Here is a 16800-nt window from a genome sequence, read left to right as displayed (position 1 = left end):
ATGGCCTCTGGTTTTGAGTTCCCGCTGCGCTTTGGTTAATTTGGTATGTAAAGGTATTAGGTTAATTAAATGCCATGTGTTGCATGGGGACTGACTGCATTTGTGGATTAATAAGTACTCGAGTGTGTTCTGTGCTGAAAGTCCTCAAGCTGGCAGACGGTTATTTCATTAAGAAAGGAAGGTAACGGAAAGAAGTCCCAGGGAAATGAAGAGTTTTCCTGTCAATCCGGCAGTCATTTTTCCAGAACGAGGGGCTGCGGTGTCCTTCAGGTCTCCAACCACGTATCAGCCCTTACTGGAGAGACTGGAAGAATTTGAGTGAAGAGAGGCAAAGTAGTTCAGTTTGTTTCGAGACTCTTGCAGAACCTGTTTTATGGAGCAAGCATGCTAGCTGGCCAGTGGAGGACCATGGTTAGTGTGCGGAAGTTTTTCTGCTAGGAGAAGACCTTTACCAAGAGGCACTTTGTGAATCAGGTCACAGGGGTGTCCTGCAAGCAGCAGGCATGGTCACCCTGGAGGTCTAAAGCCAACCAGCCACAGCACTCTGGCATTCGTGGTGGAACATATGTAGAAAGCAGAGAGGGGGACAAACACCACTGCAGGATTTTGGAGATGCTGAAGAGGAAGAAAGTTGTTTTCGTGCAGCCATGCCCTGAGGTGGTGGAAGATCAGGAGAGAGACCAGGGCAGATGGACACTACTACGCAATGTCAACCAGGCCCTGAAGCCCACGACCATTTTAGCGGTAAGATAGGGGGTCCCAAGCTCTGAGCATGGCTAGAAACTTTGAGACTACTTTGAAACTGATCTCACTGTTTACTGGGATACTCATACTGCTTGTGCCAGCTTCTCTCACCTCCTCCTGAGTCTTCATTTCCCCCAAAGCACCATAGCTCCCCTATGGTGCAACCTTCTTGCTCTTTCTATTCAGAAGCTCTTCCTAAAGATCCTCTTCATGAATTGTGTTGATCTGTGTGTGCACCCATCATGGTCTTTCCTCCTTTTGTGCTGCTGGTTGGTTGTCACTGCCCATAGCTGGTGAGGTGCTGAGGGTCTGACCCAGAAGGACACTTGCACCCAGAAGCTGCATTGAGGAGGAAGAGTTGGACCATGTTGAAGCTGTAAAGTGACTGGTGGCATTCTCATTTCTCCAGTACTCTGTTTTGTGTGTTGGAAAATAAACTGCATCAGTCCAGGCATGAGACAGGTTATGCAACTGATAAGCCAGTCCACCCGAGCTGGTAAATGCATGAATCACCCCGATTTGCCCTGAAATCCCCAATATATCTGCTGCTTTTGGGGCTGATCTGAAGGTGATTGCATCAGCGGAAGGAGTGTAACAGACTTCCATGGGGTTTATATCAAATTCATTAAAGTCAGGGAAAGAAATAGGTCAGCAGTCTTAATAAGTGATGTTATTTTTGAACCCCCCCAAACCTTTCTGAGCTTACCAGCTTAGCCCATCCCATAAGACTTGGGCTTTTTTTTCACAAGCATTAAGAAGAGCACTTTAATGTGTTTAGAAAGAGCATTTTGAGGGACGAGCATTCTATGCATTAAGCAGGCAAAGCACAGGCGTTGTCTTAGTGGTAGCAGAGTATCAATTTACCTTGGGGAAAGCAAACTGCCTTTTTATCTCAGCTGTGTGGTAACAGAACATATGAAGCACACTGCTTTTACAGTTATTCAAAATTAGAGATTAAAAAAAGAAATACGATTCTTGTTTTCTTGATTGAGACCAATTTTTATGCAGCTGCTGAGGTTTCAGAAGGATTTTCTGCTGAGCAGGGACTGAGCAACCTGGCTCTTCTCTTGCTGACACCTTGATCAAGTTACCCACCCTGTGCATGAATTTGCCCAACTATGCAAGGAGGATAACAGTGCTGAACACTCGGAAATGCTTTGAGAGTCTTGGATCAAAGGAGCTAAGAAATAAATATTAATATAAGTGGATTTATAATGTATCTGTGTATGACTTGCTGCATACATTAGCTTTGTGTTTTGTTTTGTTATTTTTTTTCTTTTTAACTGATTTATGGGACGTGAGGGTAAGGCAGTTAAGGAGCAAAAGATCTGAATATTACATTTTTATGAAATGTGTAAAGATCCTTGTAACAGTGCTGTAGCACAACCCTCTGAGGAACAGAAAACCCAAACTAAAGGCTGGATCCTCATCTCCATGTAAGCAGGATGACTTTGTTGATACCCTAGATGAAACCTAGCAGGAGTTGCCAAGCATGGAGTCTACCACACATGGGCTGGGGCTGCCTTGTGTGTAGTGTTTCTCCATGTGTGGGTCCCTGGGTATTGCCTTACATCCCTGTGACACTCGCAGGTTAGTATCTCTCAGAAGTCCTGGTGGGTGATGACTTGGATAGTGAACATTTTACCATGTCATGTTTGATATTGCTGGATGTCTCCAGTTCCCACTGCCCAGAGTGGAGCTGAAGGTTGTTCATCACCCCACTGGGTGAAACCCAATCTGTAAATACTCTGTCTACAGAAATGGTCAATAGTAGATGCTCAGGAAAGGGGTTATATCAGAGCATGAGCTAAGTGATCCACCCTGTTTTTCACTTTTCCTTCTCCCTGTATTGTTTCAGGACTTCAGAAGGTAGATTTTGCATTTTCATTGTGTTTAAAAGGCACAAGTGGGCCCAGGAATGTCACATTAGGTGGGGCTACAAGTTCACAATATTAAACTCAGATGGATGAAAATGTACATTTGCTCGCTCGATGTAAATATGCCTGACAATAATTTAACCAGGTGGCTTCAACTTTTATCACCTCTTCACATTGAGATTAGGGGTGGGAGTTAATTCTGCCTTGTTTTAAGGAGTGTGAGTCCCACTTGGGAGTTTAGCTTTGGGTTATTTGGCGATTTGCTTTTGTACTGAGGAAGACAACTTCTTTAAAAGCCTTTTTGTATTCCAGTAATTTAATATCCACAGAGTTAATGAGCAGATAGTCCCTGCCCAGCAGGCCTGACGAGAGCTCTGTGGGATCACCAGTGACATGGAGTGAGTGGATAGGGGTCAACTGTTTACTGTGACTTCCAAAACAAAAACAAAGAGGTCTCAAACAGAAGAGGTGACACATTTTAAACAAGAAAAAGGCCACAGCTTTTAGCTAAACTCTTCATTTGGCATGATGGATGCTAAAGCTTAGCACAGCTTCAGGAAGCAACTGGGCATGCTCACAGTAGGTAAAAATCCACTGTGGAGTGTTGAATGTGAAGAGACCACCTACAAATTGCTGTACCTGGGGGCCTTCCTGAAGAATTGTATATATATATAAATATATCCACCTCTCTGGTATGTTCTTAACACTTCTTTAGTTGTCTCCTTTTCACCAGTCTCCAAGGTAGGAGAATTTATGTTGGGTAGCAGTTATCTGCAAGGAAAACATGTGCAAGTCTGTGGTGGACAACCACTTCTGAGCCCATGAAATGGAGAGATAGTGCAGTGGATGCACAATTTGCTACATTTCTTGCTACTGTTACCTTGCAGGGAGTTTCCTGAGCATCTGTGAAAAAGGGTTGGTTCATGGTTCACAAAGAAGTAATTTGATTTGTAGCAATTATTTGGGTCCAAAACATCAGCATCTTGTATCCCAGGGGATGCTGAACCTTCTGAGGCTCTGGGTGTAACTGTCTTCTCTTTGGTTCCAGGGGGATTATGTGTGGATGGACCTCAAAACCGGCCGGGAATTCGATGTCCCCATTGGAGCGGTGGTTAAACTGTGTGACTCTGGACAGATCCAGGTTGTGGATGATGAAGGCAATGTACGTATCAAAGGTTGTTCTGACCCTTCTTCAGCTCTATGGGCCTGGTTAGGCCAGGGGTCATGGGATCATGATGACTTTGTCACAGCAGTTCTATTTGTAAGGACAAGAAAATGTGTGTCCCTACTTTCGTGGCAGTACTGGGAGTGAAGAGTTGAAAAGCTTCTTGAATACAATGATAACAGAGGTCACCAAAGCTCATATAGATAGTAGTTTGAGCAAAACCACCTCAACCTGATGTTCCTCTGCTCTTATGCAGTCCCTTCTGACCACTTACCAACATGGGATGTGCCCAAACACTGGTTGTCCTTCAGTCCTACTTCTGTGCAGTCCTACTTCTGTGCAGTGTCCTTCAGTCCTACTTCTGTGCAGGAGGAATGTCTATATCACAAGCAGAGGATGACCAGAGGAGGTTCTCTGTCCTTTACAGTTTTTTTTCCAACCCAAGATAGTTGTGAATGCTCTAATTCCCTTCAGAAAGAGATTTCATTCAGCAGGGTCTTTGTGTCCAATTTGTAGTGGCTTTTGAAGCCCTCCAGAAGTGATCAGTCTAAATGACACTCCGACAATAAAAGTGTGATTTTACCACCCCTGTGCATCCCTCTCTCCTCTTCTAAAACATCTTTTCTCTGCTCAACAGTATTTTGTGGCAGAAACCTGCTATTTGTTAAAAGCACCCCTCGTGTGCTGGATGTCCATGCTGCCCTGGATGATGCTTCTTCCAGGATGGCTGACATCTCACATCTCTTACTGCTTCAGTAAACCAAAAGATATTTTATTCTGCTAGGAATATTTCAAATCAGTCACTGCCATGTCCAATAATAGAAGCTGTGGCCTGTGTGCCAATGCTCTCTCATGTATGTTCTTCCATCTGGTCCTTCTGTCTGGGTGGGGCTGTTTCTCTCTCTTGTCCCAGCGTTATCTAATTTTGTTCATCTTTCTCTGCCCTCACTCTCTTCCCAGGAGCACTGGATCTCCCCGCAGAATGCCAGCCACATCAAACCCATGCACCCCACCTCCATCCATGGAGTAGAGGACATGATCCGCCTAGGGGACCTGAACGAGGCGGGAATCCTCAGGAACCTGCTGATCCGCTATCGGGAGCACCTCATCTATGTGAGTGTCCTCCCCACCCCTACCTCTTGCTCTGCATCCCCGCTTTCCTTAGCACTAGGGAACCCACATGTGGGAAATCCTGATTGAGCTGGGCATTTGGGTTTCTACCTTCACCTGGACCCAAGTGGTGGAGGGATTCTGCATTTTAGAGGACACATTGAAGAGTTTGTGGATGCCCCAGTGGACAATCCCATGTCTTAAGTAATGAGCAAAGTCTGTGTCACCTCCTTGTGTAGCCCCTGTAGAAGTTTTGGGGACACGCATTAACATTCTGCACACACAATGAGCAGTTCAACCCAGGCCATTTGCATGTTGTAGTAATCCTAAAGCAAAAACCTTTGGCAGATGCATACTGGATGTGGCACTTCTGCTTTCTTCCCCTGAACCACCAACTCATTCAGCCCAAGTGGGTAAAGACAACAATTGCTGGAGGTTCAAGGGGTAGAGGAAGGAGGACGAGGTGTGTGCATGAAATAACTGGGAACAGTGAAGGAAGCAACTCCCAGAACAGCTTTAAAATATCTCCCCCATCTGTGTTTATGACTTATAAGCTCTGTCTTGCCTGGGATCCTGACAGTTGATGTCTGGAGACAGCAGTGTCCTTCCTTAGGTCAGCTCGGTTGCATCATGCCCAGTGGACCCAGTGCAGCCTCGCTAATCCAAACAGACATTCAGATAATCAGGCTTCTACAGAAAGCCAGCCAGAATGGCAACTCTTTTCCGCAACAGCATCTTGAAGGCCGCCTTCTGGCAGGACAAGAGTCAGGACTCAAGTCTCTGTGCTGGTTTTATCTGTGTGTTATATGCTGTGTAATCTGGTGCACGTTCTTGGGCCAGAAGTGAGGACTGTGTGTGTGTATTTGCCACTAGCTAGTGTCCTCAAAGATCCTATGCAAATATGGAAAATTTGGTATTGCTTTTAAATCCTACAGTTTTCAGATACTCAAGTAACTACCTGCTGTGTTTTGAAGGCCTTTTCAAAGCCACCTGAGAACCTAATTTTTAAAAGACTCTAGCGACTACTAGATTTTCAGGCCAGAGGGAACTGCAGTACAGTCCAACTTTCCAGAGAGCATCAGCTAGCAGATCATATCCAGGATTTATCTGTCAAATCTACTTGTTCTGCTTGGTGTTTAGGGCCTTTAATGAAAGATGGTTTTGGGCTAGAGCTGGGCAGTGACAGAGGGCACACCACTCTGTTACCCAAGCTGTTCATACAGTTGACAGCCCCTTACCCCAACTCTGGAAGATCATAGAATCGTAGAATAATAGAATAGTTTGGGTTGGAAGGGACCTTCAAAAGTCATCTAGTTCAACCCCCCTACAATAAGCAGGGACATCTTCAACTAAACGGTGGAGTCACCATTCCTGGAGGTGTTTAAAAGACCTGTAGATGGGGTTCTTGGAGACATGGTTTAGTGCCAGTGTTAGGCTGATGGTTGATGATCTTGAGGGTCTCTTCCAATCAAATGATTCTATGATTCTACAAACTGACTCAGTAACTGTGTGGTTTCTCTACGCATTCTTTGGGTCTGATGGTGACAGTGCCATGTGTCCTACACACGTCCTATGGCGTAGGGATGGCTACATCTCACAAAGGGATTTGCATCACAGAGGTTCTAGGTAGCTTAATTGCTCCACACCACTAATGGCTTTGGAGAGTCAGCCCACAATCCTGGGCACAACACAGCAGTTAGTGCAATCTCAAAATTAGAATGACACTCAAAATTAGATAGGGCACATAGTCTGATGGAGAGGCTCATGAACAACCCCTGCCTACACATGTTGTTGGAGGCTCAGAAACCCACCTTTAGATCTCATCTTTTAAGAGTGCTGGCACTAGAAGGAGTAGATTTTTGTTGCATGTGGTAAATATTGATTGGTATTTTTTCAAAGCCAAGGTACTTGTATGGATGCCTAGTGGGTAGGGCAGGGGTGTCAAACCCATTTTCACTGGGGCCACATGAGCCTCGCAGTTGCCTTCAAAAGGCCGGATGTAGTTTAAGGACTGTATAAATGTAACTGACCCTACCTCTATACAGTCCTAAAATTACATTTGGCCCTTTGAAGGCAACTGTGAGGCTGATGTGGCCCCCATCAAAAATGAGTTTGTCGCCCCTGGGGTATGGGATAACCAGTCCCCTGAGGTGTCTTTTTCTGGGATATGATTTTCTCTCTTTTAAAGACAGTGAAGCTCAGTGCGACTTCACTGCTTAAAAGGATTTCTGAGCCTGCTGAGTAAAGGGTGTCATTTCCAATGGGACTCCAGTCCCCCTTGTTTCCTCATCTCCTTAGCTTTGTGGAGGGTGTAATTCTGCTCTAATAAAATATAATTTTCCTTTTTCTTCTCCCTCACATTTTACTCGTAAGACAAACTGCGGTGGGAGGGTAAGTATGACTTGGAGCTGTCATTTGCAATCGCTGTCATGTTTTCCACCGGATCACTTGTTTCTGTTCACCATTGTGCCGTTCTCATTTATTTTGCACCACCATTGCTGCTGCTTCACAAATGCATTGAGAGCATCATCCCCTTTGCTGCAGAGCTAGACCTTCATGGTGAATTTGTGATACCTTCCCAGAGCTGGAAAGTCCCCAACCTGCGAATGTGATTAATGCTTTAAGTGCTTCTCAGCAACAACCTCAACATGAAGTAAAGAAACTTCTGCAGCAAAAAGAGAAAAACTTCAACAAGGGCTCGCTGCCCCTATTTTGGTTTGCATACACTAAGAGAAACTATGCTGAATAGCAAGAGCATTTGATGAGGAGTTTGGACTTGTGAGGTTAAATCTCCTTATCTGGAGAAGAAACCAATGCTTGCTGCTGCTCTCTACATGTTGGCAAAACGCAGTAATGTTTGGTAGAGCTTTAAAACCATAAAATTCCAGATGAAGTCAGCCATGGTGTTCTGGGTAGCGAGGGAAGCAGGCTCAGAAAGGATTTGTTTGGGGCTAATTAAAATGTAGGTCATGCAGGCGGTAATGAACTTGCTCTGAGATGTGGTTCCTGTGGCCAGCTATGGCAGAGCCCACGCCTACCAGTAAAGCTTTATTTTTCCCAAGACAGGAGGGCTTTTCCTTCACCCAGCAATAGAAACCAGAGAGGTAGTATTTCCTTGGAGGTGCCCTTTGTCCCCTCATCAGCAAAGTGGACAAAGTTTTGCATTCCACCAACTGTGAGAACTGGGCAAATTGTGAGTATTTATCAACTAGGAATGGCCTACAAGTACAAGCAACAGTACCAGAGTTCATGCTGACAAAGTGTTTTGTGGATCACGAGGGAAAGGTCAGTGAGAGCACCCAGAAAGCATTCTTGCAAGTAATGGTTAACTCCGTTGAAAGTCTCACTGGCTGCATTTGGGGCACATCAGTGTGACTGAAATGCAGGGATTTCAGAGACTTTTTCCAAGACTTTTTTTGAAAAGAGGGTCAAAGAAGATTAGAAATGTCCCTAAAATTAACCTTGTAGTAAAGTATGAAGAAGAAAACAGTCTTCCAAGTATCTCACCCAGGAGTGGAAGGAGTCTTGGGGTTCATTTGGGATCTTGGGGGCATGATCCCATTCAGAAACTGAGCTCACTCCTTCTCTAAGCACTAGACTTACCTGCTCTGTCCCTGTGGAAAGCTAGTTTGGGACTTCTCTGCTGCCTTATTTCAATGCCTTCTCCTCCTAACATCCAGTCTACGTGATTTCACAGCCAATTTCTGCCCTTTGGATTTGTGACAACTTTGTTCTTGGGCTTAAAGAGCCTTTTTCCTTTACTGGCACGTAACACCGTATTACAGGGAAGACGATCATATCCTTTCTCAGTTACCACAGTAAATTCAAACCTCACCTGGGACTGACCAGAAAGTTGCTCTCGGGTGTTGGCCATGAGGCTGGAAAGTGATGAGTCCCTAAGGGCTTTCAGCATCCCTTCCATAGGACACAATTGCCACCTACTGGCTGCCATTCAGGAAGCCCGAGCTGCTGGGAAGTGTTGCGTAGATGGTGACAAACAAATTATCATCTCACTGCACTCAAGACCTTTCCATCATGACTGAGGGATACTGGGCTTGATGGGAGAAACTCAACCTGGGGCTTGTACCTAGAAGTCTCTCTGTCCACTCCTCTCCCTCTTGTAACTTTATTTTCCAAAAGTTAACCTAGAGAAGGTGACTTGGCTCCTTTGAGGTTATGGTATGAAAGTAGCTTTCATCTCATGTCCGTTGGTTAGCCCGAGATGGAGCCTCATTGACTTGCTTGCCCTAGACACTAACTTTTAGAACTAGGGGAAGGAGATCCTTATTCTCTGCCTTGAACCTGGGATGTGGCCAAGCCTCTGAACCTCAGAGCTGCACCTGAGAAAGATGACAAATGTCATGAGTCCTTTGGTGAGAGGTTTGAGAGAAACAGCTCCTGGAAAGGCAGAAATGAAAGAGCAAAACACCACAAAGGAGTTTGCAGCCCAAGGTCTAGGACAGCTTTACTTATCCGAGTGCCACAAAGCACATGGGGTGGACAAAAAGCCATTTTCAAAAATTACTCAGAAATATCTGAGAAGGGTTATGTCAGGACTTTGTGGGCCATATTTGTGTGCACAGGACAAGGTTTAAATGGCAGCATGGAGAGGCTTGGTTAGACAGAAATGGTAGAGGATAACATATTGCATAGGCAGGCTTGGCAGGACTGTTGTGGATTTTTAAAAACAGGTTAGACTGATATCTGTCAGGAATAGTTTGGATCCAGCTGGTCCTGCTTTGAGATAGAGCAATGGTCTCCAGGTCCCTTTCTTCTGTAGTTTCTCGTAATTTGTCCAATGCAATAAATATCTATGGGTATGTGCTGGCTCTGGTGATATTTTTGCAAATATGAGCTTCACTTGAAACCCTGAAGCTTAACCGAGGAGCACTCGAAATATGAATTAAGGCTTGAATCCATGGTGTGCATGAGCAAGGCTGAGTATGAACTGATTTAGACAGTTTGAGACTTACATTCTAGTTTTGCTCCAGGCTCCACCCTGCAAGCATCTTTTACTTGAACTTCATCTTTCATCCAGCTTTTGAAAAGCCTTGATTTTTCTGGCCTCTGCGTTCCATCCAAGCTGCCAAAACCTCTCAGCCACATCTCACTGTCCACATAAACCTTCATGTGTTTCTCCTCCAGACATACACTGGTTCGATTCTGGTGGCAGTAAACCCCTACCAGCTCCTACCCATCTACTCACCTGAGCAGATACGCCTGTACACCAACAAAAAGATTGGTGAGATGCCACCACACATCTTCGCAATTGCTGACAACTGCTACTTCAACATGCAGCGCAACAACAAGGACCAGTGCTGTATCATAAGGTGAGTCGGTGAATTTGTAAATATCCTCAAAATGGATGCTGAGCATGTGCAACGTGGTTGACGGGGAACAGCTTATCAAACAGAATCAGAAATCTGGAAGACCTGTTAGATCTTCCATCCACATATTCCCAATGTAGAAGTGGTCTCTGTTTGCAATCACTGTTCCTAGTAAAGACACTTTATTGATCTTTTTGGTACTTACCCTACAACTCAATAGATCTCATATTCATCTTTAACCTTCCTTTTTAAATTTAAACTTAGTCCTCCTACAGACATCACAGATGCAGAAATCTATACATTTTGTACAAGGAAGGGCCATGGACAACCCTGAGCATGGGACTTGTGGTTGTTCACACTGGTGTCTCCCTGTATGGCTCTGCTCTGGACTGGTCAACCTTGGGCACCAAGAAATGTCTGGTCACAGTTACGGTGGCAGTTCAGTGTCTGTGTCCCAAAAGGTGGTATGAACCAAATTTTCTTCCCTCTGCCCTATTCTGAACCCTCAAACCATCTTTGTGCTTTCAGGAAACCACATCCCTCCAAGGCATGTCTACCCTAAGTTTTGTTTCATAAAAACATAATTCTGGAGCACCCTGTGCATAGTGTTTGAGACATGTGGGACTGAAAAGGCCATGCAGTAATGATTATTTTGCAGGGCTAAAAAAGCATCATATAGGGCCCAGAGGAGAGCCGAGGCCAGGCATGAAGCAATTCAGGCCAAGGCTGGTTACTAAACACCAGGAAGGTCCATTTCAATCAACTACTTTGGCTCTGCCATATAACAGATGGGCCACAGACTCATACTAAGGGATTTCTGTCCAGTCCTTCCTCTTGTACCATCAGAACAGGCTGAGAGAGTTGGGGTGCTCAGGCTGGAAAATAGAAGGCCCCGGGAAGAGCTTGTTGTGGCCTTTCTGTACTTAAAAAGGGACAGTAAGAAAGATGGGGACAGACTTTTCATCAGGGCCTGTTGTGACAGGACAAGGGGTGATGGTTTTAAAATAAAGGAGGAGAGATTCAGGCCAGACATGGGGAAGAAATTGTTACACTGAGGGTGGTGAGACCCTGTCCCAGGTTGGCCAGAGAGGTGGTGGATGACCCAGCCCTGGAGACATCTCAGGCCAGACTGGACGGGGCTCTGAGCAACCTGAGCTGGTGAAGATGTCCCTGCTCATGGCAGGGGTGGCACTGGATGAGCTTGCAGGTCCCTTCCAACCCAAACTATTCTACGATCACAAGATAATGGAAGTTACCTTTCAGTGGAGAGAAAGCTTTGAGGACTAACTCTTGCACCTTGTCCTGAGATCTTCTCTACTCCTATCTGCCCCTTATCTGGACATGTGGGCCTGTGAAACTGCCTGTCTCTAAAAGTCAGTATTTCACAGTCTGCCTTCTAGTGCATTTTGTCAGCTGAAGACTGATGATGAAGCTGTTCCATGGGACCAGCCAGCCCCTGAACCACAGGCTCATGGTCTGGTGGTCATACCTGGAAAAGCACTGTCCGAAAGTGCTTCACGACCTTCTTGAATGATGGTATCTACTGGAGGGACCCAAACCCAAGCAAACCATTTGGGCCAAATGGACTGTAAAGCAAATCTGGATCTTGGCTGGAAGCTGTCCACACTGTGTCCTACCATTTCTCCTGCAACCAGTCCATGGGATGCTAGAAACCCATCCTTAGTGGCCTCATCCTACTTATGCTAACATAAGGCTGAGAGGCATCAGTTCCTTGAAGAAAGAGAGGGGACATTGGCAGGGGTGCAGCAAAGCTTTCACTGACCTCGATTCCTGTTGTTTTTGCAGCGGCGAATCTGGAGCAGGGAAGACAGAAAGCACAAAACTGATTCTGCAGTTCCTGGCAGCCATCAGTGGTCAGCACTCCTGGATTGAGCAGCAGGTCCTGGAGGCAAATCCCATCTTAGAAGGTGAGGCCTCAGATGGCAGAGGCATCTTTTTTTGCTGGCAAAAAAAATATCAGGTTCAGGAAACACAAAATATGCCCAAATGTAAGTCACTGGGTTGAATTTTGAGTCTCAAAAAGTGAGATTTTTTTTTAAAATAGCAAAAGCGATGTAGTAAACATTTTTTAAACAGCATATTCTGTTTCTTTCCATGTGAATTTATTTTTCACAAGACAAATATTCTCTGGTTTGGACTCTGAAATTTTCCATTAGTATTTTTGACAGCTGTTGCTGAAAATGACAGGTTTCAGCTGACCTGAAAAGTTTTTCAACTGTTTCATTCACTTAAAATTAAAAAATGTTCTTTTCCCACTTAAATCAGTACCTTTTCCCCCAAAAAATCTCAAAACAGAAGCCTGAATTTTACCTAATTCTCTTTGTCATCTGAGATTTAAAAAATGCTGATCATCAAATACACAAAGCTCTTTTGAATAAAATCTCACCACCTCTTCCCATGCTGGAGTCATAACTGAATGCAGAGCACCAACACCCTGTGAATGCTCCATTCAATTAATTATTCTTTTTGTTTTATTTGACCATAGCTGCAAAAATCCTATTCCTATTCTTTGCTGGTTCAGAACATGAGATTAATTTGTTCAGAGCTTCCCAGACTAAACACCTTGTGCTGGCAACACACAATAGCAAACCACACCTTCTCCTTCCAAGCTCAGCAAATGGTAGCAGAATGCAGAATAAGAAATAAAGGCAGTTCAAGGAAGAACCAGATAATGAGAATTTGTGGCCCTAATAGGTACATTGGCAAGCAGTAACTGTGATCAGCCCCATTGTTTTAATGTGATGCCTGTAAATTAAACAGCTGATCTGACCCTCTGGCCCCAATGTGATGCCAGATGTAGCTTTTATACTTATGCAAAAAAATAGCATTTTCCTTAAAGAATAACATTATTTTTACCCCTCCTATGACTGATAGCGAGCAGTGGTTTGCTTGGTAAATAACCCCCTAGGAATTAACAGAAATGTGAATTTCCTGACCACTTTCCATGCATAATGTCAGCAGAGATGACAAGAATGTCCCTGGCTGAGCTTTCCTTATCTGTGCTCTGCCAGAGCTTCCTTCAGCCATCGCACGAAGATGCGATGAGGGTCTCAAGGCACAGCAGGGTTGCCCCACCACCAGCATTGTAAACATGCACTTCATCACTGCTAGAACTGCATGGAAGAGAGGTTCTGTGTTTCAAATGCATCTCCATCACCCGCCAGCAATCCTGGAGCATAAATTCCAGAGCATCCTGGCCAGGGTGCTCATGCCAGCCATCTGCACCCACACAGAGGGTGGATGTGGGTACCTTTGCACACAGTCTGTTTGCAGGGAGAAGTCTCCTGCTGGAATTTGGCTTAATCCCTCTGTATTTCCCCAAAGGATGAGCTCTTTCCTTTCCCTCTCAGTCACCAAATCGCTCACCAGCAGCTCTGTCATTTCCTGCTCGGTGTCATCGTGCACACTACAGCATCCTCCTGCCAGCCTTCCTCAGCCCTCTTGTATTATATTTCACCATCTGCTGCCAAAATCCTGCTGTCCTGGCCCTTCTTCCTGGATAAGGTCACCCCATTCCCATGCGTCCTTCTCTGTGCTCTTTTCTGTATTTCCAATGACAGTCATTTGTGGTATGTCCTGTTTCCCCATGCTGAGATTAAGTTGAGCCAGACAAACTTAAGGGAAAGTTTTTGGGGCTGCTTTTTACCCTCTCAGCCTCACTCTTTTGGTTATTTTTTTCTGTCCATGAGATCAGAGCCACAATTTTCCGTGTCAGATCCCCTCTGACCTGCTTGCAATTCTTCCCCGCAGCTTTCGGGAATGCAAAGACCATCCGTAATGACAACTCCAGCCGGTTTGGGAAGTACATCGACATCCACTTCAACAAAAGGGGAGCCATCGAGGGGGCTAAGATTGAGCAGTACCTGCTGGAGAAGTCCCGGGTCTGCAGGCAGGTAAGGCGATACACCTACAAGGTGTGGGAGCACTTGGTTGGTCAACCTTCTTTCTGGTGGCCAATGACAGAACCCAAGGGAATGGCAGGAAGATGTGCCAGTGGGGGTTAGGTTGGATATTAGGAACAGATTCTTCACCCAGAGGGTGCTGGACACTGAACAGGCTCCCCAGGGAGGTGTCATGGCCCCAAGCCTGACAGTGTTCAAGAAGAGACTGGACAACGTCCTCAGGCACATGGTGTGAACTGTGGGGTTGTCCTGTGCAGGGACAGGAGTTGGACTCGATGATCCTTGTGGGTCCCTTCCAACTCAGGACATTCTATGACTCTATGAACCTTTGCAGTGCTGTTCTCCTCACAGAGCTGACATTTGTTCTTTTACTTCAGGCTCAGGATGAGAGGAATTACCACGTGTTTTACTGCATGTTGAGAGGAATGACGCTGGAGCAGAAGAAGAAGCTGGGTCTTGGGAAAGCCACAGACTACAACTACCTTGCAATGGTGAGGACAGTGAAGCAGAATTTTGGGGAGGTGATGTGGTGAAGGCATATTAGCAAGGGAGAGATGAGTGAGAGGTGCTTTCTCCGCAGCCCAAGAGCTGCTTTGCTGGTTGTCACCTTCTGAGTCTCAGCCACGGGCTTTGTGGGACTTTGTCCCATCAGTGCAAGACTCACAGTCTTAGTGCAAACCCTAAACCCCTGTGTGTAGGCCAGGTTATTTCCACTCTTCCTCTGGAGCAGGACATAGGCTTGAATGGTTTTGATGTTTGGAGCCCACACCATGTGTCTGGAAATAACCAGGGTGTTAGATACAAGCTGATGCTCTGGCAGCAGCGATGGACAGGGAGGAGTGCATGGCTGGATGGTGCATTTTCAGCAGCATACGCTGCTGGGCTGTCTCTGCTTCACAAGTCTGACAGGGCCAGAAATCTCCAGCCCTACTCCCTATATCATAGAATCACAGAATAGGTTGGGTTGGAAGGGACCTTCACAGCTCATCCAGTGCCACCCCTGCCATGAGCAGGGACATCTTCACCAGCTCAGGTTGCTCAGAGCCCCATCCAGCCTGGCCTGGGATGTCTCCAGGGATGGGGCATCCACCACCTCTCTGGCCAACCTTGGACAGGCTCTCACCACCCTCAGTATAATAAATTTCTTCCTCATATCCAGCCTGTATCTCCCCTCTTTTAGTTTAAACCATCACCTCTTGTCCTATCGCAACAGGCCCTGCTAAAAGTCTGTCCACATCTTTCTTATAGGCCCCTTTTAAGTATGAAAAGACTGCAATAAGGTCTCCCTTGAGCCTTCAATGTTGCAATGCAGCAGAGGGGGTAGAAGCAGGTGTAATTAAGGTTACAGAATCACAGAATCACAGAATCGACTGGGTTGGAAAAGACCTCAGAGATCAAGTCCAACCCTTGGTCCAACTCCAGTCCATTTACTAGATCATGGCACTAAGTGCCATGTCCAATCTCAGTTTAAAAACCTCCAGGGACGGCGAGTCCACCACCTCCCTGGGCAGGCCATTCCAATGCCTGACCACTCTCTCTGTAAAGAATTTCTTTCTAATATCCAGCCTAAATTTCCCCTGGCAGAGTTTAAGCCCATGCCCCCTTGTCCTATTGCTAACTGCCTGGGAGAAGAGACCAATCCCCACCTGGCTATAACTTCCCTTCAGGTAGTTATAGAGAGTGATGAGGTCACCTCTAAGCCTCCTCTTCTCTAGACTAAACAACCCCAGCTCCCTCAGCCTCTGCCCATAGGTCTTATGCTCAAGTCCCTTCACCAGTCTTGTTGCTCTTCTCTGGACTCGCTCCAGCACTTCAATGTCTTTCCTGAACTGAGGGGCCCAGAACTGAACACAATACTCCAGGTGTGGCCTCACCAATGCAGAGTACAGGGGAAGGATCACTTCCCTTGTCTTGCTGACCACGCTATTTTTGATACAGGACAGGATACCATTGGCCTTCTTGGCCACCTGGGCACACTGATGGCTCATGTTGAGCTTCCTGTCCATTAGTCCCCCAGGTCCCTTTCTGTCTGACTGCTCTCCAGCCACTCTGCGCCCAGCCTGGAGCGCTGCAGGGGGTTGTTGTGACCAAAGTGCAGCACCCGGCACTTGGCCTTATTGAACTTCATCCCATTGGAATCAGCCCATTTTTCCAGTCTGTCCAGATCCCTCTGCAGAGCCCTCCTGCCTTCCAGCAGCTCCACACTCCCTCCCAACTTGGTGTCATCAGCAAATTTGCTGATGATGGTCTCAATCCCTTCATCTAAATCGTCAATAAAGATGTTAAATAGGACTGGACCCAACACTGAACCCTGGGGAACACCACTAGTGACTGGCCGCCAGCTAGATGCAGCCCCATTCACCAGCACTCTCTGGGCCCGGCCCTCCAGCCAGTTCTTAACCCAGCGTAGAGTACACTTGTCCAAGCCATGGGCTACCAGCTTTTGCAGGTTGTCCCATCATCAGCAAGGCTGGGACCAAGCTTTCTAGCTGGACCAGTGGGAGACTCCAGTATGTTTCTTTCTTGCTCTGTATCCCCACCTCAGGGAGCTTTTTCTCCTGCTCTGACATCAGGCAGACACGGGGTAGCTGGTGACAGCAGGGTAAGTGCAGGTCACAAGGCTGAGCACCCAGTCAATGTACACCAAAGGACAG

At 46.1% G+C, this 16800-nt stretch overlaps 1 protein-coding gene across 2 annotated transcripts in view; it reads left to right on the top strand.

The window, feature by feature from the left end:
• The first annotated feature begins 3669 nt into the window (after positions 1-3669).
• MYO7A (myosin VIIA) overlaps positions 3670-16800 on the top strand; it is a 70323-nt gene continuing 57192 nt past the window's right edge. The window contains exons 1-6 of one of the 2 annotated variants that reach the window (XM_082070459.1): positions 3670-3783; positions 4747-4899; positions 10042-10226; positions 12030-12151; positions 13995-14137; positions 14524-14637. In XM_082070459.1, the coding sequence (XP_081926585.1) occupies positions 3685-3783; positions 4747-4899; positions 10042-10226; positions 12030-12151; positions 13995-14137; positions 14524-14637 (816 nt within the window). In that variant the 5' untranslated portion in view covers positions 3670-3684. The remainder of the gene's footprint in view (positions 3784-4746; positions 4900-10041; positions 10227-12029; positions 12152-13994; positions 14138-14523; positions 14638-16800) is intronic. The other variant, XM_082070460.1, reaches the window with a different exon arrangement.

Source organism: Streptopelia decaocto (genome assembly GCF_964273445.1).
Source record: "Streptopelia decaocto genome assembly, chromosome: 1".
NCBI lineage: Eukaryota > Metazoa > Chordata > Aves > Columbiformes > Columbidae > Streptopelia > Streptopelia decaocto.
Note: the sequence above shows the minus strand (reverse complement) of the source record. Positions and strands in the feature narration are given on the sequence as shown.